The sequence below is a fragment of the Lepidochelys kempii genome, chromosome 2, assembly GCF_965140285.1.
Source record: "Lepidochelys kempii isolate rLepKem1 chromosome 2, rLepKem1.hap1, whole genome shotgun sequence".
NCBI classification, from domain to species: domain Eukaryota; kingdom Metazoa; phylum Chordata; order Testudines; family Cheloniidae; genus Lepidochelys; species Lepidochelys kempii.
This window is the reverse complement of record NC_136381.1, coordinates 190,517,162-190,541,191: the sequence shown is the minus strand read 5'-3', so window position 1 is coordinate 190,541,191 and position 24,030 is coordinate 190,517,162. Positions and strand designations below refer to the sequence as shown.

General features: G+C 46.4%; 1 protein-coding gene across 1 annotated transcript; it reads left to right on the top strand.

Annotated features, from left to right (window-relative positions):
• Positions 1-130: 130 nt before the first annotated feature.
• On the top strand, positions 131-956 carry LOC140906157 (C-C chemokine receptor type 5-like). The gene is given in 2 exon segments (XM_073329660.1): positions 131-402; positions 404-956. Coding segments are annotated over 2 exon segments (825 nt in total).
• The last annotated feature ends 23,074 nt before the right edge of the window (positions 957-24,030 follow it).

The window sequence follows — 24,030 nt, the reverse complement described above, 5'->3', positions numbered from 1 at the left end:
CCATATGATTTCACAGGATAGTGTGTATATCCTGTCTTTCATACTGATAACACACAGTATCCTGTAAAGAACCATCCATTTCTTCACACTCAGGCGAGTGAAAGATCAGCAGTTTCTCAGTGAAGAAGAGATGGAGATACTGACAACAACACAGAACTACAGTCATGATCATGCAACACCATGTACAAATGATGTCAAACATTTTGCATCCCTGTTTCTGCCACCTATTTACTCCTTGGTGCTGATATTTGGCCTGGTGGGCAATGTTCTAGTTGTGCTGATCCTGATAAAACACAAGAGGCTGAGAAGCATGACTGACATCTATCTGCTGAATCTGGCAAATTCCAATTTACTCTTTATTCTTTCCCTGCCATTTTGGGCTTACTATGCAGCACATGAGTGGGATCTTGGAAATTCTTTCAGGGGTCTATTATGCTGGCTTCTGCAGTGGAAACTTTTCCATAATACTTTTGACAATAGACAGATATCTGGCAATTGTCCATGCAGCGTTTACTATAAAAGCTAGGACAGTTACCTATGGCATCCTCACAAGTGTTGTCATTTGGGGTGTTGCAATATTAGCCTCTCTTCCAGGTTTAATATTTCACACTGTTCAAAAGGAAAGCGTTTATTGGACCTACAGGTCTCATAATTCATCAGGCCATGAAACAAAATGGAGGCAATTCCTGATTTTAAAGATGAACCTCCTGGGACTTGTCATTCCACTGGTCATTATGATCATCTGCTATGCACAGATTATAAAGACATTACTGAGATGTAGTAAGGAGAAAAAATATGAGGCAGTCAGGCTGATTTTTATCATAATGACGTGTTATAGTGAAATGTCTATTTCAGTTAAACTGAGTTCTCCATTTCCATTTTTATTGTGCTGTGAATTCTTCTGCTATGGTTATTCTGCTTCTTTATCTTTACCTGTTCCTAAAAGGTGTTTATAAAATCATTGTTTAAAAAGCTACATATATTGGATATTTCTTATTATCTTTGAGGAAAAGGGGCTTCAGCTCTGATCTCTGGGAAAGGGCAGGGATTGCTTCTTACACGGACACCAAAGGAATGCACAAAGCCACAAAGGGAGTGGAGAGGAAGTGGAGTCATGGACCAGAACCCTTCCCCCACACCAGCCCACAGAGAAATGAAACCTGCTGGGCTATGCTAAAAGATGTTGCAGCTGGTGCAGACCCTGTGCACCAAGAAGCTTGAGGAGGGATTTGGCACTTTGGCCTTTGAAAACACTTTTTTTTTCATATTTTCAGGAGCAAATATCAGTTTTGGTGGTTTTAAAAAATCAAGGCGGGTGCAAGTGAGTGAGGAAATATTGTCTAGCACTGGGGAACAGGCTGGATTCTCCCACAACCCAGCTTTGACCACTGTACGATCTCTTGGTGCTGCTTGGGAGGTATAAAGTGACTTTAGCCAACCAGAGAATCTGGCCCTTAAAGTTTTATATCTAGAAAGTACTAAGCATTTACAATTTAACATGGAGACGTGTCTGTTGTCCTACATCCCTCTCCATGCTCCACTCCTTGCCCCCACCATTGCCCTGCCTGCCCTCGATGCCTCCTTAGGCCTTGTCTGCAGGAAACAATTTTGTCAGCAAAAGGCAGCTTTTGCCTACAAAACAGTGGAGGTGTACACACTACAAAGCTATTTTTGGCCGCTTTGCCGACAAAATAAAACCACCTTGACGAGAGGCAAAGAGCGTTTTGCAGCAAAGTTAAAGTGACAAAGCGCCAGTGTAGATGCTGCCGTTCATTATGTCGACATAACTGGCCTCCCCCAGTATCCCACAATGCCTGCTGTGCCCGCTCTGCTCACTGTTTTGAACTCGACTGCCCTGCACCTGGCTGCAGACATGCGCCCCTCCCCTTTCAAAGCTCCAGGAAGTTCTGACAGCTGAGCTTGCTCCTCAGCTTGAGCAGCAAAGAGCAAATCATTAGGGCGCAATCCTTCTCTTCTCCCCTGCATTGGGAACACAGCCGCAGGCAGACTGCTGCTGTGAGGAGCTGGGGGGCTGCCGTGCTGCTTTTGCTTTGACATTCCTCAGCACAGCACGGAGAACTCACAGAGCTGTTGAGGGTGCCGCTCCTGTCAGCTGAGGCGGCTGTGGGAGAACTCTGAGGGAACCACAGAACCATATCCTATTGGGTTCGAGGGATGTGGCAGGCGCAAGCCCACCCACGGCTAAAGGACCCTCCCCCAGTCTATGGGGAGGATCCACAGAGCCTGGAAACTCAAGTAATTACGGGGGACAATGGAAAAAATAGCAGGGGTTATTAAATAAAGTGTCAAAAATAGGAAACCTGAAGGGGACACCGAGCAGAGAACCCCAGACAGCCCCCACTGCTCCTCAAAGGTATCAAGGCAGCCAGCGGACGCTGCCCAGAGGAACTCTGCTTGGACACGTGAACAGAGGGAGGATCGGAAATAGGCCCCACAGTCTCACAGAAACCCCCTCAGCCAACATCCTCTCCCTGGTGTTATAGACGGCCACCTTGGCCATGGCTAGGAGGAAGTTGACGAGGAGGTCCCGATCACAGAACCATAGGCAGGCAGGCAGAGGGGACTGCTGCTGTGTGTGGGGGGGGGGGGGAGGGGAGGGGACTGCTGTGCCATGCAGAGGCAGGGCTGATGTGTGGGGCGGTGTCCCTCTCCCCCTGCCTCAGGATAGGTTGGTCAGGCTGCTGTCTGAACTTAAAGAGACAGTATGCTGACACACTCTCTCTACCACAACACACACACACTGTTCCTGCCTCTCCCCTCCCCACACACACTTCAGCTGAAAAGTGGCTGACATGCTACTAGGATGCGCATGAAACAATGGGATTGGGAAACCTGCATCATGAGACGCTGTACCTGCCCCAAGAGGTATTGCAAACCCTTCCCAAAGCACCCTGTGGCCAGTTGCGCAGTGGGATAGCCACACACACTGCTCTCTGTGTCAATGGAAGAGCTGCTAATGTGGATGCACTCCACTTACACAATGAGCATAATGTGGACATACAACAACAGTTTAATTAAAATGGTTTAATTAAAGCGGCATAACTTTTGTCAACAAAACTCTGCAACGTAGACAAGGCCTTAGTCTACTGCAACCTGCTTCCACGCATCCCAGTCCTCTGTATGCTTCCCCCACTTTGATTCAATGACTCTCAGCACCCCCACTATAAAAAGTGTTCCAGCACCCCTGTATATCTGTCCTCCCTGACAGCCTCTCACTCCAAGACCAGATAACTTGGCTCTCTGACATCCACTCCCTGCCCCAGTGGGTCTCAAACTTTCTGCTATCATGCCTCACTTTTATTGAAGCAAATGAGCTCAGTCCCCACCTTCATGTGAGTTAGAGAGAACATTCACATATAGCAATTATTAATGGATTACTAGAAGGGTAAAGGATAGAAACTCACACTAGCATTTACTTTGCAACATTTCAGAGAGATGAATGAGCCTGAAGAGAAGCTGGGGACTTGGGGGAGGGGTGAGAAATGGACCTAAAAGAAGTACAAGCTGGGGATAAAGGGACTCAAAGGGAACAGGCTGGGGGTGCAGACTGTGTTGGTTGACAGAGACTCCCTCTCCTCTTTACCAGCTAAACCCTGAGATAGCTGCTGGCAACTGCAGCTACAGTACTTACTTCTTCCCCTCCCTGTTCTCACTCCACAAGCAACTCCATGTTGGCTGAGCAAGAGCAGGGAGGACTGACAGGAGAACTGCGCTCAGTCCCTGCTGTCCTCCAGGATGCAGGAGAGAGAAACTGTGGTTGGAAATGGAACAAGCGCACAGGAAATCTAACAGAAAATCCATGTGGCAATTTGCATTTTTTTTGTTTTCAAGATATCCAAAAAGACAGATAAGAGTTTCAGGCCCCACCCAGACCTTACAGTTTCTAGTGCACAGCCCTCCTCACTAGGCCCCTTCCTGGACGCCTGTCATTTGACATTCACTGTCTCAAATGATAAACTGCATTAGTGATAACTAGAGAGATCTATCCTGACAGATCGATGATCATATGGATAGATCTATAGAACTATGATCTACACTGATAGATCTCTGATCACATATTGTATCATACATGGTAGATGCACAGGAAATCTAACAGAAAATCCCATGCAGTAATTTGCATTTTTTCAAGATAGTCAAAAAGTAGGATATGAGTTTCAAGCCCCACCCAGACACCACCGTGGGGCTGGCCCTAAGTTTTTGGAAAGCCTGCCCTAACCACAGTTCACATCCTTTCCAGTGCACAACCCTCTTTACTGTGCCCCTTCCTGGACTCCTGTCATTAGACATTTACTATCTCATTGGCGATAACTAGATGGATCTATCTTGATGGATGGATGATCTACACTGATAGATCTCTGATCACATATTGTTTCATATATATCACAAACTGGTGTGATTACTGGGAAAAACACAGGTCTGTATGTTTATTTCACGGTGATCTCAGATTACAAAGCTTAATAATTAAAACAGCAAAAAACAACTGTTTTAGAAGGGATATAAACCCTTAGCTGCAGGACATAAGCCAAGCTCTAATTATTGGGGTTTAGAAAGAAATTTTACCCATGGGCAGGCTTCTCCTCAATTGCCCACTACAAGGCTTTCTTGCAGCTTCCTCTGAAGCAGTCGGTGCTGGCCACTACTGGAGACAGGATACTTGACTAGACAGACCATGAGTCTGATCCAGGCTGGCAATTCCTATGTTTCTAGAAAGAGACAAGCCCCTTTTCTTTCATCTTTCCTACTTTTTCATCTTGAAAAACAAAGTCCTTCCCATACTCAGGAAAAACTCATTGACACCTGACAGATTTGGAATTGCCTGTGATTGTTTGTGAAGGTGTTTTCTATATAGAATCATAGAAATGTAGAATTGGAAGGGACTTTGAGATGTCATCAAGTCCAGCCCCCTGCACTGAGGCAGGACCAAGTAAAGCTAGACCATCCCTGACAAGTGTTTGTCTAACCTGGTCTGAAAAACCTCCAAGAAATGGGATGCCAAAACCTCACTTGGAAGCGTATTCCAGAACTTAACTACCCTTATAGTTAAAAGTTTTTCCTAATATCTAAAGTAAATCTTCCTTGCTGCAGGTTAAGCCCATTGCTTCTTGTCCCACCTTCAGTGGACATGGAGAACAATTGATCACCATCCTCTTTGTAAGAGCCCTTAACATATTTGAAGACTGGCATGAGGGTCCCCCTCGGTCTTCTTTTCCCAAGGCCAAACATGTCCAGTCCTCTTAGTCTTTCTTGATAGGTCATATTTTCTAAATCCTTTTATCATTTGTGTTTCTCTTCTCTAGACTGTCTCCAATTTGTCCACATCTTTCTTAAAGTGGGGCACCAAAAACTGGACACAGTACTCCAGCTGAGGCTTCATCAGTGCCAAGTAAAGCAGAACAATTACTGCCTTTGTTTTACATACAACAGTCCTGATAATACACCCCAGGATGATGTTAGCCTTTTTTGCAACTGCATCATTTTGTTGGCTCCTTTCAATTTTGATCTAATATACCCCTCAAACCTTTTTTGCAGTTCTACTGCATAGCCACTTACTAGAGAGACAAGGCAGGTGAGGTAATATCTTTTATCAGACTAATTTCTGTTGGTGAGAGAGACAAGCCACTTATTCCCCATTTTGTAGTTGTGCATTTGATTTTTCCTCCCTCAGTGTAGTACTTTGCACTTGTCTTTACTGAATTGCAGCTTGTTGATTTCAGATCAAATCTCCAATTTATCACCATCCTTTTAAATTCTAATCCTGTCCTCCAAAGTACTGGAAATACCTCCCAGCTTGCTGTCATCCACAAATTTTATAAGCATACTCTCCACTTCATTATCCAAGTCATTGATGAAAAAATTGAATAGTACTGTGTAGGCCTTGCTGGAGCCCTAGGCATAGTTAACAGCGAGAACCAAAGGCTGTGAACCAGATTAGGTCTGGCTTTGGCAAAACCATACCACAGAAGGCATTAGCTAACACCAAGTAAGCACATTCCTGACTGGAGGGGATGGTACAAAACCACACAGCTCTCTCAAGTAACTACATGAACACATTCCTAAGAGATGGTGCAAGAACACACTGGCTCCTCATAGATAAGGTTGGGATGACAGGATAATGGCTAAGGATGTTTTGTTCACACTTAATATAAACGTATTCAGTGGAAAGGTATAGTAAATTATTAAGAATTAGCAATAATGATGGTGTAATTAAGCAAGGGACGCAGCCTTTCAGCACCATTTGAGCAGGAAACCAGGAAGGAAACAAGACGGGGATTGAGCTAGTTGGGAATGCAGTGGTATGAGATGCTACCCAAAGCCATAAGGACAAACAGGAGCAATCTTGTTGAAAATTTCTGACAAACATGATATTAAAAACAATTCTGGATTTTAGTTCCAAAACTGCTTCATGAAAATATTAGTTTGTAAACAGCTTCATATAAGAACACCGGCATGTTAAACATAGAATGCTTCATATCTAATCCAGGGGGTATCAGATTTATTGCGTGCCATGGGCTGAGCTCACAACATCTATTATTGTTAATGTGGATTCATATGAGCGAGTCCGCATGCACTGGGTGGAGACTGTACTATTTAACATCTTATCTCCCCGCAAAAAGAGGCTCTCTTCTGTTTAGAAAGAATTAAAAGCTGTGGCAGGAGTGGTCCAGAAAAACTGCACTGGCTCTTGCAATATGAACACTTGGTAGAAGCCCTGCTTTCAAATAATGTGCAATTCCATCGTAATTGAGCAGTAGTACTTATATAGGATAGAACAGTGGTTCTCAACCTCTTCCATACTCAGGCCCCTTTCCCCGATTTAGCAATATGGGAAGGGCAGGGTGGTCATAAGCCTCTGACACTTGGCAGTGACCCCGAGGTTGAGAATCTCTGGTATGGAGTATTACCCTGCATGTTTATATTTAACTCCACCCCTGCAAGGGTTGTGAATGCAGGAGCTGTTGAAGTCTGTGGTTTGTTTGAATTGATCTGACCTGATTTTCTTTGAAGCAGTCATATGGTAGGAAGTAGAATCTAGTTATGAAAGCCCAGGACTGGACACTGGAACACCAAGTCCTATTACCACCTCTGTCACAGACTTGCTTGTAATCTTGAAGAATTCACTTCATCTCTTTCTCACTGTGCTATTGTGAAACTTAATTAATGTTTGTACAGCACTTTCATAGCCTCCTATGGAAATTGCTATAGAAATGCTAAGTATCCTATATAGGAGTTTGCTAAATATATTGAGAACATAGAGCATTTTGACTCAAACTACGAATTTTTGAAAAGTCAGTTTCAGACAATCTCAGTTATATGTGGAATTAATATTGTGGGGTCTTGCTATACTGATAGTTTGTGTTCCTTTTTTTGAACGAGGAACTATGATTAAAGGGAGAACACGATCTATTTTATTTTAAATTGATTTATATGTGTTTAACAACAAAAAAGGCTCAATAACTTGCAGTTTTCGCAAGAGTGTCTTTCTGCTTTTGATACCGAGTATTAAGTATCTGGGTCTGGGAACTATTATTCTCAACAGCATTTCTCTGTGTCTGTCACAAATAACTTTTGAAGCCTCATCTGATCAACTCCAAAATTTCAGGGAACGTTCTAGGCATCAATGGCCAGAAACCTACTGATCTGTGGGAGAGGGGGAAATCAGAAAATTGAAAGGTGAAAAATGGAGGACACATGGAACCACTGCAATCTGTTCAGCAGAGCCACAGCTTCAAGCATCTCTACTGGTTGATTGGCATCCATTAACACTTTTCAGAAGAATGCCACACCTCATCTCTGTTCATCCTCCCAATAGAGTTTAATATGTTGACACCTTGAATGACATCTCCCAGACAGAAAGACGATATAAGAACATAAGGACACAACCTTTCCTCAACCTATCGCTGGGTCATGTCCTTACTAACTTCAATTTTCCCATCTTACTGTCTCCAACTTATCCTTTACTCATGCTAACAAATTCAATTTCCTATACCCCTCTATTCTTAGCCTAACTTAAACAAAACCTAATTCCTACTTATTTCTTAACCTAACATGTTCTGTAGGGCACACCTACCAGACCTCATCCAAATCACCAGCCATGTGACCAATACAGCTTAAATCAAAGAACCCTGACACCTGTTAAAGTGGGGCCTCCACTTTTAGTTGTTTTACCTGCTGATACATTGGAAAGGGGAAGCCTTGTATTTGGACTTTGGAAAGGAAAACTTTAGGCTTAATTTTTGTTCTGTGAGCTGTTCTTGCTGCTGATAAGGGATACTCCACCCTCTGATACGTCACTGTTGACTTGTAGTTTTGCAACATTTATTCTGACTGCTGTGAGGCGGTTTTGACTAAATCCCCTTTTGGGATCATTTCAAACACAGCATGCTCATTGAGCAATGATCTGTGATGGCATAACTGAATGAGTCAGGGCTGCAATTCTGAGTCCCTCTTGCTTGAAGGGTCCCTAAATGCACAATTTAGGAAATATCAGCTAGACATACCAGCTCCCAGACGCTTGAATGGCTAAAAGATGTCACCTCCAGTCCCCTCATAGGTGAAAGCTGATATTCAAGAGGCTCAAAGGCTTGGCTCAAAGCAGCGCAAACATCCAGCTCCAGAAATAAAAAAAAATATTTTCAAAGCTACATGCTCAGGCCTGTGAACATACTGCAGTAAGCATGGCTTTGCTATGCAGACCACTGTCTGCTTTTCTCAGGAGCACGTGTGCTTCCAACTTGGTCTGGGGCAGTGGGAGTGGTGAAGAATTCAAATGCCTCTCTCTCTTTCAAGTGGCAGACCAGTATTTTCTGAGCATGCTCAGCCAGTCTCCCCACCCCTTCACTGAAATCAGAAATGAACAGTCTGAAATTGTAGTTTTCCCCTATAGCATACACTTATTTTGGCCAGAAATTACTCTGAAGAGCAAAGGCTTTACCAACCCCTCATGTGTCTTGTAGGCTGTGACGGTGCGCTCACCACTCTGGCGCCTCCTGCTGGCTGTCTTGGGAATTAGCTCTGCATGCCACTGTCACTCCTGCTCTAGGACCCACGTCTCTCCAAGGACCGTGATGTCCTCATCAGTGACACGGCCCTCTGGCCATGCTACACACTGTGCACTCCCCTTCCGGGGGATCTGCAGTCTGCTCTTCAGCCACTTCCCTTAGTGGCTAATGCAGCAAATTGTCTGGCCACTTCCTCACTGTTATGTAAAACCTCCGCTCAAATGCGATTGTAAAGTTCGTAACTTGTATCATTAAGTTCTGCAACCTTGTTGCAGACTTTGTAACTTCAGTTACTGTTAGCATAGCCTTTTAAGTTTTGTAACCCTTGCAAGCTCTGTAACCTTTTCAAGTTACCACTTGTATGAACTGCCAAGCTTTGTAATATCCCATCACGCAATCAGAGAGAGTGTGAACAAGGGAGTGTGTGTGTGGAAGATAAAGGGGTGTGAACAAGAGAGTGTATGGGGGACTGGGCAGAGAGAAACTGCAAGGAGAAAAGAGCCCACAGGAGATAGGTGTGTCTGATATAATCTACACTGAGAAGGCAATCATGGAGTGCTGTAAAGAAAAGATGCATGAAAGGAACAGGGACTGGGAATGCTTCTTGGTGACAGACACAGAAGAAAAACTCAGTGTACGTGACAGGAGCGCCCAGTTCCAAAATAAAAGGAAGCAGCCATGCACACAAGCTGCTGCTCCTTGACCTGCTCACCAGCCCGGATCCGTGACCGCAGGCGGACACACCAGATCTACCACACTTCAGCTTCTTGGTTTCCCATGCTGTCTCTGGTAACTCTCCACCTGTGTAAGTGTGTGGGTACATGGGGGTATGAATGCGGTGAATGTGAATATGAATGCGGTGTATAAATAAGCTTCTTCCCTTTTCTGTCTGACCTAACAGCAGCATTGTAATAAACCTAATACAAGTGTGACCCTCGGATGGTTTTTTAGGGGAACAGAAGTAACATGAGTGGTGGAGAATGCGGGCAACCACTGATAGGGTACACTAATGAAAAGGGGCAACATGGAGTAGAGAGTGCGTGAGGCGCCTGCTCCCCCTTCTGGGTACATTAGAGGAAAGGGGTGACATGGAGTAGAGAGCGCATACAGGTAGCCTAGGAATCCCAGTATGCCTGCTCCTCCTTCCTAATTTTGGGCATGATGCCGCTGTTTAGAAAGGGAAAGAGCCCCCCCCCGAATCCACAACGGAGGGGAAGGTGGCAAAATTTCTCCTCCTCCTCCTCTGGGCAGACTCCAAGGGTCCCAGGGGCAGTTTCATCAGGGGACACCATGGTAGACGTAGAAGGTATGTACCAGAAATATTGTGAGCTTTACTATCCAAACTCAAAGACTAAGGATCGGGCAGCAGCATGGCTGTTGTGGCAGACTTGTTGTGCTTGGCAAACTGCTAAAACTGATTATAATTCTGAGACTATGCAAGTGAAGCAGGAGTTGGAGCAGTAAAGGTGGAAAGGGATATGTGGAAGGCACAAGCACAAGCGGCAGGGGCAAGTTGTCAGCAGCTAGCAATCTCCACCGTCAAGGCTACGGAGAGAGCTGAACAGGCCAAGGAAGAGAGGGAACAATCTAAGGAGTTGGAGGTCCAGGTGGAGTGTTTGCGGGGATTGGTGTTAGAGGAGGGGATGCATCCGGGCGGGAGAGCAGCAGGACCCCTGAGATTGGGAACAAAGGCACTGGAGACCTGGAGACTGGGATGGGGACATATGGTATGATCCTGACCCAGGATGGCTGCCAGATGGGCTGGGAGCTCAGCCAGCCCCGGTGGCAGCTGTGCAAAGGTTAACTTTCCAGCACGGCCCCCCAGCCCAGTAATGGGGATAACCATGCAGGAAATAGCCTTGACCCCTGCGGAGATAACTTCTCTGACTCAGGGGTTAGGGCCAGCCAAGGCGAGCACATTTTCAGAATGGGCATACCAGTTTCTGATGGCAATAGAGGATCAGGGGTTAAACCCAGAGGAGGTTAGGAAGCTATTGAGGGCGGCATCCACTGTACCAGGATGTGATATGGGAATTGCACTGCGAACGCAGGCAGCCAGATGGTGGCAGTCCCCATTCACCTTAGTTCATAATTTGGCTCAAGGGGAGGCACTGCAGAAGGTTAGCCGCCAATATGCAGCAGGCTCCCCTGCTCTGAGGGAGGCCCCTCATGTTTTTGTGGAAAGAATAGTATTAGCAGGATTGTTAACTCAGCGGTATCTGGCCCGCGCCCAGGGGGGAGCGATCCCCAGGACCCTGTCCGAGATTGTGATCCCAACGGCCAAATTAAGGCCTATTGCAGCAATGTTGCCCAAAGATGTTCAGATGGCTATGGGAGTGTGGAGGCAGGGAGAGCCCCCTAGACATATCACACCTTAGGGAAGCGGCGCACCAGGCCACTAGAATGGTTGGTCAGCCTGGAACTGGGGCTCCTGCTCCTGTCACTGTGGCTGCAGCCCCAGCACCTCAATACAGGTGCCCCCGATCAGACACCAATTGGCTCCCCATATAGTTGTGGATGGCCTTGAAGGACCGGGGGAACCCATGGGCCAATGGGACAGGAAGTCCATGGAGTCCCTAGCACTCCGCTGTATTCAGCTGGGGTTGAAGCTCCCGGAGCCGGGGGGTGATACCAGGACCAGAAAAGCAACCTCAGATTAGGGGGGCCCTGACTCCCCGAGTCCAGTGAAAGAGGGAAGCACCCACGAATGGGCCTGGGTGGGACCTCTCCAGGTGGATTCGGGAGGAAGGTTGTGGGTGCGCCTTCGGGTGGGTGGGCGGGTGGGGGGGGGAACAGGACATCTGAACTAGATTTTGTGGTGCCCTGAGACATCTGAACTAGATTTTGTGGTGCTGGTGGACACCAGCGCGGCTGTCTCACTGCTTCCCTGCCTCATGCCGGGAGTGCCAATCCAGAGAACCATTGAGATCCAGGGATTTGATGGTACCTTGGCGCAGGGACAAGTGTTGGGACGACTGGTCACCTGGGTGGGGAATCTTACCTGAAGATGGCCCTGGATTTACAGCCCCATGACTACAGAACCAACTTTGGGCATAGATTGCTTGCGGGAGGGAGGAATAGTGGTTGATTGTGCTAACAAAGGTTTATGGAGGACCCCAAAGAAAGACTGGACCCCTGAAGTAAGACAGGAAGATACCGGATTGCTGACACGTAGTATGCTGGGGGTGGCAGTAGTGACTGGGGATAGCAGGGAGGAGTGGAGGAAACGCTTTCCCCAGGCATGGGTGGCCCACAAGCTGGACTGTGGTAAATGGACTAGGGAACCAGTGAAAATAGACCAGGGAAAATGGACCAGGGAACCAGTCCCCCCACAGAAACAACGTCCTATCCCCACTGCGGCACGCTGGGCTGTAGTGGAGATAGTCAGGGAGCTGAAAGGACAGGGAATACTGAAAAGAATGACTTCCCCCTTTAACTCCCCAGTATGGCCTGTGAGGAAAGCTGATGGTGTCTCATGGAGACTGACTGTCGACTATCGGAGAGTCAATGTGATGACGCCCCAGTGAGCGCCAATAGTCGCAGACATGACCCAGGTGTTACAAGACGTACCAAGGGAAGCTAAAAGATTTTCTGTACTGGACTTGTCTAACTGTTTCTTTGCTATCCCACTCGAGGAAGGATCATAGGATCAATTTGTGTTCCACATGGATGGGGTACAATATTGCTTTACCTGTGTGCCCCAAGGATTTCATAGTGCTCCTGCTATTGCACATAAGGTAGTGACCCAAATGTTAGAGCATCTCCCTCCAGGGGATAAAGGGTGAGTGGTCTGAGATGTGGATGATATCCTGATAATGGGAATAGATGACGCGGATGCCCGAGGGAGGACTGAACGAGTACTGGAGTTGATTCAACAGTATGGCATGAAGTCGTCCCTGGAAAAGGCACAATTAATACAACTACAGGTGGAGTAGCTGGGGGTTACCCTGTCAGAAACAGGAAGCTCTATTAGTGAACAACGATTGTCAGCATTGCAAAATCTACCAGCCCCCCAAGATTTGAGAGGCCTACAGGCCATATTAGGGGCTTTTAATTTTGTAAGAGCCCACATATGGGACTATGCGCGTATCACCAAACCCCTTTATAGCCTATTGAGGGAGGAGGCACAGTTCCGATGGGGCCCAGAACAGGAAGCAGCTTTCAGCGAGCTGAAGCAGCCTTTATTGCGAGCAGCAACACTGCGACCCATACGGGTTGGAGAGTCCATATATGTGAGGGTCGCCACCAGTCCTGAGGCGTTGGCTGTGGTGTTGTTACAAGCGGACCCATTGCAGAAAACAGTCCTGATAGTATTGAATTCATGCCTTTTAACACCAGTGGAGCAAAAGTTTGGTCCATGTGAAAGGGAATGTCTGGCAGTAATATGGGCACTGGAAGTAGGGGCGGTGGTGGTAGGAGATAATCAAGTTATTATTCAGAGCACCCACACCCCCTTAAAATATATATTGTCAGGAAAACCCGCCCAAGCAGGAGTAAGTAATCTAAGGATGGCTCTGTGGACCCTGGCCTTGGTAAATCGAGGGGTCCAATACCAAAAATACCCCAGGTGCTGGGCAACTACACGGGGTCTTGCTTCAGACAAAAGGGGCCCTGTACCAGAGACCCGTTCAGTGCTGGTGGGTTGGGTAACCTCAATAGAGCAAGCACGGAGCCTAACAGCACTGGCCAACATTTATTTTTCAGATGGGGCAGCTTGGGTACAAGAAGGGAAAAACCACATACAGAGCGCAGTAATAGATGTGGAAGATAAGTCAGTAGTGCGAGTTTGACCCCAAGGGTCGGCACAGGTGGCTGAATTAAAGGCATTGGTGGAATGTTTAATGCTTTAGGAGATGTGTCTGGGACACTTGGTGGTCTTTTCAGATTCTCAGTATGTGTTAGGAGGGTTGACTAAATGGATGCCACAATAGGCCAGCAGTGACAGGATAAGTCCTGACGGGAAGGACTGGGAGGGGGTGCATCAGTGGGTCACCGCTAATCCTAACCAAGTGCAGACTCGTCAGTGGAAGCCCTTTTTATCAATAAAGCGGATGGTTTAGCAAGGACCCCTGTGGTGGCCGCAGTGACCACATGTGGGGCCCTGCATCAGCAGTTGAAGCAAGATGGACACCCAGAGGACCACCTGGTAGTACCAGCATGGTGGGATCGACAGGAAATTATATGTTGGTCCCATGCACTGGCCCACGAAGGCGTGGAAGGAACTCTGCAACAAGCTAGAGACATAGCCCTAGGACATAGCTATGGCTAGGACAGCAACAGGACATGACCAATTGGGTACAGAATTGTCTTACATTTGCTGCTTTTAACCCACGCTGACCAGGGGAATCCGAGGATCAGCTGCCTTTAGGTCATCAGCGAGAGCCTGGAGGTCAGTGGACTCACCTCCAAGTAGATTTTATTGCCCCAACATCCTCTTTGCCCTTGCCTCAGGGCCTCAGCCTGCAAACCCCAGCAGCCAGCCAGGAGCTGTCTCTCACTACAACAGTGCCTGCTAGCAGCACTGCTCTGTCCAGGGTGCTGGAAGTTCTCTCAGCCCTCCAGAGACACAATCCTTCCACCCTGGGCTCCCAACAAAGAAATGCCCTCCTCTGCCCTGCAGGTCCCTTTTTATATGGGCCTGCTTGGCCTTGATTGGCTTCTCCCTTCAGCCCTTCTCTGATTGGCTGCCTCCTGCACAGCCTCCCTAGGGCTCTATTAACCCCTTAGAGCCCAGTGTGAGGCAGGCATCCCATCACATAAGCGTTTGATAGCCTAGTGTTTAAGAACCAGCACTTTTCTAATCCAAAGGTCTGCAGGAAGGGCAGAGCTAGAATTTTCTGGGAGGGATTCTCCCCTCCGCTATGGATACTGTACACCACTATAGTGGCACACAGAGACCATAAAGACCCCTTAGCTGACCAGGAGAGAATTCCAGCACCACTGGCATGCTGGGGCCAGGGTGGTTAGTGGGAGGGGGCATGTTAGAGCAGGATTATAGCACACACTGCTTTGTCACCGGTAGCACCAGGAAGTCTGCTGTAGATTACAGTAGTGCACCAGGAAGTCTGCTGTAGATTACAGTAGCTCACTGGGCCCCCAGACAATCCCAAATCCCAAGGTTGTAAAGGTGGCTTAAAGTCACCCTTGTTCCCCATATTCCTGGGTTATGCCTCTGTGGGCAGTACCTCCTGGAGGCATAGTGCATATCTCAGTCTCTATGGGGAATTGAAGGGACTTTCTCAGTGTTATACTCAGAGATTTTATGGCCAGAAAGGACCATTGTGATTATCTAGTCTGACCTCCTGCACATTGCAGGCCACAGAACCTCACTTATCTCCTCCTGTAATAGACCCCTAAGCTGTGGCTGAGTTACTGAAGTCCTCAAAACATGATTTAAAAACTCTAGGATACCGACAATCCACCTTTTACTTTATTTTGAACCAGCAAGTGACCTGTGCCCAATGCTGCAGAGGAAGCTGAAACCCCCCAGGGTCTCTGCCAATCTGACCTGGAGGGAAATTCCTTCCTGACCACACATATGGCAATCAGTTGGAGCCTGAGCATGTCAGCAAGACTCACCACTCAGACACCCGGGAAAGAATTCTTTGTAGTAACTCAGAGCCCTCCCTATCTAATGTCCCATCACCGACCGTTGGGGTATTTGCTACTAGCAGTTGCAGATTGCCTAGAGTGCCATGTGGCCCATCTCATCATACCATCCAGTCCATAAACTTATCAAGCTCAGTCTTAAAACAAGTTAGGTTTTTTCCCCCACTGTTCCCATTGGCAGGCTGTTCCAGAATTTCACTCCTCTGATGGTTAGAAACCTTTATCTAATTTCAAACCTAAACTTGTTGATGGCCAGTTTATTGCCATTCGTTCTTGTGTCATCATTGGTGCTTAACTTAAATAACTCCTCTCCCTGCCTGGTATTTATCCCTCTGATGTATTTACAGAGAGCAATCATATCTCCCCTCAGCCTTCATTTGGTTAGACTAAACAAGCCAAGCTCTAGGATACTCCTCCCATAAGGTTTTCCACACCTCTGGTTATCCTAGTATCCCTTCTCTGCACCTGTTCTAGTTTGAATTGATCTTTCTTAAACATGGGAGACCAGAATTACACACAGTGCTCCAGATGAGGTCTCACCAGTGTAATGGCAATAACACTTCACTATCTCTACTGGAAATACCTCCCCTGATGCATTCTAGGATTGCATTAGCCTTTTTTCACAGCCACATCACATTGCGTCTCAGTCATCTTGTGATCTACCAGTACACCCAAGTCTTTCTCCTCCACTATCACTTCCAACAGATATGTACCCAGTTTATAGCAAAAAATCTTGTTTTTAGTCCCTAAATGCAAGACCTTGCACTTTGCACTTTTGAATTTCATCCCATTTCTATTACTCCAGTTTTCAAGGTTCTTCAGATCTTGTATGATATTCCGGTCCTCCTCCATATTGGCTCTACCTCCCAACATGGTGTCAACCACAAATGTTATTAGCACACGCCCACTTTTTGTGCCAAGGTCATTAATGAAAATGTTAAATAAGATTGGTCCCAAGACCGATCCCTGAGGAACTCGACTAGTAACCTCCCTCCAGCCTGACAGATCACCTTTCAGAATGGCTCATTATAGTCTCCCCTTTAATCAGTTTCTTATCCACCTTTCAATTCTCAGATTAATCCCCATCTTCTCCAGTTTAACTAATAATTCCCCCGTGGAACTGTATCAAATGCCTCACTGACATCCAGGTAGATTAGATCTACTACATTTCCTTTGTCTAAAAAAATCAGTTATCTTCTCAAAGAAAGAGATAAGGTTGGTCTGGCATAGTCTACCTTTTCTAAAGCCATGTTGTACTGCATCTCAATTACTATTTACCTCTATGTGCTTAAGTGCTTTCTCTTTCAAAATGTGTTCCAAGATCATGCATCCAATTGAGTTCAAACTAACGGACCTTTAGTTTGCTGGGCCACTTTTTTCCCCCCTTTCTTAAAAATAGGTACTATATTAACAATTCTCCAGTCATAGGGTCGGACCCCTGAGTTTACAGATTCATTAAAAATTATTGCTATTGGGCTTGCAATTTCATGTGCCAGTTTCTTTAATATTCTTGGATGGAGGTTATTCAGGTCCCCTGATTAGGTCCCATTAAGATATTTGAGTTAGATTTCCACATTGGATGTGGTAATTTCTGCTTCCATATCCTTTTTCCCATTAGCCACCCTGCCACTACCCCTAAATTCCTCATTATCCTCTTTAAGAACTGAGGCAAAGTATTTGTTTAGGTGTTGGGCCATACCTAGATTATCTTTAATCTCCACTCCCACCATCCTCAGGGTTTAGCAGTTTCTTCTTTTTTGTTCTATTTTTATTTATATTGTTATAGAACCTTTTACTATTGTTTTAATTCTCTTTGCAAGGTCCAACTCTGCTTGCTTGTTGGCAGTTCTCACTTTTTCCTTACATTTTTTGACTTCCAAGAGGTAGCTTTCCTTGCTGATCCATCCCACCTTCCATTCCTTGTTGGCTTTCTGCTTTCTCTTAATAAGGAGTTTGATACACTTGCTTATCAAGCTTGGTCTGCAACCCTTTCCTATAAATCTTTGACACTTGCTTGGGATACAGGCTTCAAATAGCTTCTGGGACTTTAACTTAGAGTAATTCGAAGCCTCCTCCACATTGAAATCCTTGAGTTTTTCAGCCTAGTCCACTTCCCAAACTAATTCCCTTAATTTTTTAAAGTTTTCCCTTTAGAAATCAAGGGGAAAATCTTAGAAATCAAAATCAAGAAATCTTAGATGTAGATCTATTTTTGTCTATCCTTCCATTTAGTTTAAACTGAATTAGCTTATGATTACCGGAACCAAGGCTGTCCTGTACAACCAGTTCTTCTGTGAGGTCCTTGGTGCTTACCAATACTAAATCTAAAATGGATCTCCTCTTGTTGATTCAGTGACTATTTGGTGAAGAAATATGTCAGCTATCACATCTAGGAATGTCTGGGCCCTATCAATATTAGTAGCACTTGTCCTCTAATATATAGCTGGGCAATTAAAGTCTCCCATAATCACACAATTCCCAGTAGTATTTATTTCATTAAAATATTAAAGAGGTCTCTATCCATATATAAAATTGGATCCTCGGGATCTGTAGCAGACCCTAAGCACTATCCCAGCACAGCGTCTCTTACCTTTCTTCCCCAAAGTGACTTTGACCCAAACCAATCCTGTGTTATCCATTCCCTCAGGTCTAATTTCTTTTCAGTGTAACTCACCATTTATAATACTACTCTGCCAGTGTTCCCTCTAATTTTTCCCACGCGTGTGTGGAATTAATTTTGTTATGTGCAACAATATGGGGGTGAGGCATGACACATCACCTCTGTATTGGTGCACATAACAAAATTCATGTGGCGGGACTAGGGCCGAGGTGTTTGGTGCGTGGGAGGGGGCTCAGGACTGGGGCAGAGGGTTGAGGCGCAGGGGGTGAGGACTCCCACTGGGGACATGGGCTCTCCCCCAGCTGCAGCAGGTCCAGAGCTGAGGGAGAGCTTTGCATTGCTATATGGACACCTGAGTAGTTTCCGCTCAGCTTTGCCCAGATTTCTCTCCTGTTTAGGTACAGTCTTTCTACTGCCAGTATCACCTACATCAGGGGTTCTCTTGCTGAGACCCCCCCTCAATATTCTATAAAAACTCCAGGGCTCAGCGGGGGTGAGGGGAGAACTTGGGGCTCTGGGGGGACTCTTGGGCATAGGTGTAGTTTTACTTCTATTTGGGGGGGAGGGGGCAAGGTTCTGGCAGGGCTCAACCCAGCTCCACACAGCGGTGTCCAGAGCGCAAGAACCACCTCCACCCCTTGACTCACTCAGGAGGCCACCCAGCCTGTCTGGGCTGTGGGGGGATGCAACCAAAAAATATATCTCAAAGGGGGGACTCAGTTCAAAAAGTCTGAAAACCACTCAGGGTGCAGGCAGGAGATAGCTAGGGACCATGTAAAGTGAGGGGGAGTAGCGCAGGGTGTAGCTAGGAGCTGTGTATGGACTAGGGGGGAAATACCAGTGCAGTTCCTAGCTTCAGCAAGGTGGGAGGGTGCTGGGGCTCCCAGCTTCAGCCCTGCACTGCTCCCAGCTTTGGGGGTTGTCACCTTCAGCCCCAGACTGCACCTGGTTGGGGATGGGGGCTCCGGCTTCAGGCCTGCACGGCTCCCAGCTTCGGGGCGGAGGAGGGTTCCACCTTCATCCCCATGCCAGACATGCCAAAGCCCTCCTTGTAACACTACTGCCTGAGCCAGCTGTTGACCATCATAATCTTGTGTCACCTTCGCTCTCCTCCTCTAAGGACAGATAGAATCCCACTGAAGTTCACCCGAGCCTCCATTTCTTCAAGCATCTTCCCCAGCCTGGCATAAGTCAGGTCTACACTGGCAAAGTTAAAGCGCTTCGGTGGCTCACGTAGTTGCGGCAGAGCGCTGGGGGAGAGCTCTCCCGGCGCTCTAAAAAAAAAACCCCACCTCAACAAGGGGCGTGGCTACCAGCTCTTGGAGTGCAGCTCCCAGTGCTGGGGCACTGTCTACACTGGCGCTTTACAGTGCTGAAACTTGCTGCGCTCAGGGGGGTGTTTTTGTCCCCCCCCGCCCCCCGAACGAGAAAGTTGCAGTGCCGTAAAGTGCCAGTGTAGACAAGCCCTTAGTCTCCTTAGATGCTTCCCAGCGAGAATCTAGCTGTATCACTTGTTCCCACATGAAGGACCCTCAGTGGATTCTTTCCTGCTCCCATTAGGATCCTCTTCAGCCTCACGTCTACGTCCTGTATCTGAGCTCCTAGCAGATAGTACACCCTTCTGTTCTCTGGATCAGCTCTGGTGACAGGCCCGTCTGTTCTTCAAAGCAGAGAGTCCCCAGTCATGTAGACCTGCTTCTTCCTGGTGTTGGTATGATTCTCTGAGTCACAGACAATGTGTGTGTGTGTGTGTGTGTATATTTTTTACTCTGTTTACATAGTGTACATATAGAATAAGTTGGAAGGAGGCAGGGACTTGAAGGGGTAAGAGCTGGTGACAGCTCCCCTTCTCCAAGGTTTGAAGCTTTGGTTAGATTGAAGCTAAACCATCTAGTCACCCACCACGTGCACAGACCAGGCCAGAATCTGCAACAATACCCAGCACATGTACACATGAAAAGTGTGTGTGTGAAGATGTGCAATAAGAACACAATTCATACTTTGCCCCCATCAAAAAGTATCCTGCAGGTTCCCCCATTCATGGCTCAGAAGGTGGGTGGAGGATAGGAGAGTAAAAAGCCAAGGAGATAGCTGTCCTCTGCAGAATCATCCCAAAAAATACCTGTGAGAAGTTACTGTGCAAGGATATGGGTTTCTTGGCGGATGATTCTGCAGGCAGCATGTCCTAAAGATGCCTAAAATATGCATCCCTGGGTTACTTTGAAGCGACAAGCAGACAGAGCTAACAATCATCTCTCTGAATGTACACAAGCAGAAATTATTAGACTCAAGCTTTTAAAAAAATGCAAATAATGATTTCCTTTGCAATTTGCATAGAAGATCCTACTCCTCAAAAATCTTTCTTAATTGAGAATGTCTGTGAGGTTGAGGGGAATGAATTTTTTTGCAGATATTTTAGAAAATATATTTCTTGTTTGTACTAACCTCAAAATGTTGATATTTCATTGTATGTGTTTGCTTCCTCACCCACATTTCCTTCTCAGATGCACTTGTGGTTTGGCCTTGCAGACAGTCTGTTTCAGGGAAGGATCTTGATACTAGAGCTCCTCTTTTGCTTCCCTCACAAAATTTACCCTCTAAATCTCCACCAAATGAAGATTTAATTGATCCGTTCTCTGGATCAAGTAATCACATTACACACAAATTATCCTTTGACTTTTTTAAATGTCCAAAGCAAAGTATCAAGATAAATAGTGAGTGGAAATTCTTTGCTACTTTCATCAGATAAACTGAATAATATCTTAACCCTTATAAAGTATTCTCTGCTTGATAGTGACCAGCAAAATGTGTTTATGAAATTATTATTTCTTTCCATCATAGTAGCAGCTACAGAGATTGAGGTCCCATTGTTCTGGGCCAGTGGTGGGCAACATGCAGCCCACAGACTGTACTTGGCCCGTAAGGGTAATCCGCTGGTGGGCCATGAGACAGTTTGTTAACATTGACCGTCCACAGGCACGGACGCCTGCAGCTCCCAGTGGCCGTGTACATGTGGGATTGGTAGTTTGTGCAGAAGGTATTTATAAACACTTTCGTATTCACCTTTTCCTGTTTACTAATCTATCTATTTTGCCTCTGCACTTATTCTTTAGCCATTGAGAATCTATAAAACAAATATAGATCACAAATGCCCATCAGTCTCCACCACCAAGGGAAAAAAGCATTTGGACACATCGGTACCAAGGGAAGAATAGGACATGTTAGAACAGATACCAAACCAACAGAAACTGAAAGACCAAGTCCTGCTTCCTTAGTCAAAGATAAAATCCATCTATATTAAATAAACTGTTGTCTTAACTGTAGTTGACTAACTATAGTCAGTAAGAGAGGCACACTTTGAGATCTACTAGTCTCTAAATAATCTAGAAAGTGATGCTATATCAACTTGGATTGTTAGGCCAACTGAGGTGGAGAAGGGAGAAGAGGTCCTCCCTGGAAAGCGGTATGCTTTGGAAGTTGTAAAGATGAGAGGGAATCTTCAGCATAAGAATAGCCTAAACTTCAAAGATGCTAAGCACCTGCAGCTCCTATTCATTTCAGGGGATTATACCTGTGTAAATTAAATACAATTCATCTGATTCTGATCTATTTATATATCAGATATTTTAAAATAGTTTGATTCTCCATATCTGTTGCTTTATAAATATTAAACGTAATTATAGAATTATATGTTAATTACATTGGAATTATAGTAGAGACTTAAATTAGACAACATATTGCATTGCTCCTCTCTCATTCCTTACTATTTTTAACAAAAGATCTCTGCATGAAAAGATGTTTACAAAAAAAATAGAAATTCTCTGTACATAACATGCTGATTGTCTGCTATAGGACATCACACGAAAGGTTTAGAAGTTTGGATGAGGAAGGACAGACTTCAACAGCAGTCTAGATAGTAAATTACAGTCCTGATTTCCCATCCCCTCCCTCCTGACCCAGCACAAAGGGGAGCCTCCATTCATACATTTTCCCGCTTTGGAACAGATGGGAGGCTCAATCACTTCAACAGGACCATTCAGAGCTTGTGCAGAGGTAGAGGGAATCTGCCAGGTTAAGAAGGACAAAGCCCACTTCCCCAGTAGCACAGTATAGATTTATGTGAGAAAATCCCCATGGAGATCTCCTTCCTTTAAGTCCCCTCCCTCTCCCCTTCCACCACCCACCCCCTCTGCTGCAGGTGCTGATGATCTGTGTCAAAAATAACCAATTAATAATGATATCTATGGATGAAATGAGCTAGGTCTTAAAGTTCTGGATCAACCTTTAAGAAACAAAGAACCTGTTTTCAAGATTGTGTTAGTAATGTAGAGCAAGAAAATGCAAACGTTTTACGAATTAGTGATCCCTACATCAGGCCACAGCAGCACATCACCACCTGGGTCCACAGCTTCCGAGGATGGTCTCTCCATCATCTTCCACCCCTCCAGCATGACTGCCACCTTCCTTGCCTCCATCTCAAGCATCTTCACCTTTGCCTGTACTGGCTTCAATCTGCCTCCACCTGGAGCAACATCTGTCATAGGCTTGCAAGGGATATCTTCCTCCAGCTCCCTCTATCCTCTCTATCTGATGTCTTCCCACATGGTGAGACCAATCACCATCAGGACGTACCAGGGATGGCTCCTCCCTGGGAAGCTCACTATCTGGGCCTGTCCCATCCCAAGCTGTAGAAGGGCTTGCCTTTTTCACCTGATCCGAGCCCCGCTTATGAGAAGGCTCTGCACCAATATCAGAAGGGTCATGCTGCAGATGCAGGGGTGCTTGGACCTACTGGTCTATGATCACTCACGAGCAATGCAAGAGAGCATTGCAGATATAAATTTTAAACTGGATAGCCAGACTGCAGTGGTTAAGCACTTAGCTGACGTACTTCAACTTCTGGATGACCATTAGTGTTACCAGGTTGCTAGCATTCTCCCCAGGGGGCAACCCACACCAGCAGAATTTCCACACCCTCTACCTGGCTCTGCCAGAGACCAGTCCCTAACACTGCCCCCTCCTTCCAGCCCCAGCCCCCCATGGAACCTGGCCAGCTGGATCTTTGCCCTGCCATCACCCCCCACCCCCCACCCTGTCCCTTCTCCTGATACCCTTAGGTCTGATGGCCCTAACTCTCTTGCTCCTAACCCCCTTGTCAGTGAGTCTCCATCTCATCTCCCACTGTCTGTCACCCCTCCTCACCAGAGAGAAGCTGCATCTCCCTCGACTTCCCCCCAGTGAGATGTCCCATCAACCCCTCTGGACCTTCCCATCGCCGTTGGTCTGTCTGTAGGCCCTTGGGTACAGGTATTGCACATTGGCTTACCTGTGGCCCCCATGTGGCACTTATGCAAGGCTGTGGGGCCCTGCACCTATTGGTGCCCTGCATTCTGCCCCCTCTGCTGGGGGAGGATGTCAAGCATGGTCTGAGCACCTACTGAATCAGGCCCCGCAGACAACATGGACATGTGGACACCCATCCCTAGGTGCTTTATGTATTGCTCTGGGGCTTGAGGTGGGAGATAAGTGCTTGGAGTGAAGCTGCAGTGTGCGTGCCCACAGACACTGAGCTACCTAGGGACCTTTTACAGCACAAACTTAGGTGCCTAGTGAGTTTAGACACCTACAGAGTTAGGCGAAGGGTTTTATGCATTGCAGTGGTGCAAAAACTGGGACTTGAACACCTGAAACAGGAATTCAGAAGCCTAAATCCTTTTGTGAATCCAGGCCTAGCTAGTTGTCTAGGATATTCTGCAAACCAGACTTCTCTAAGGTGTCTCA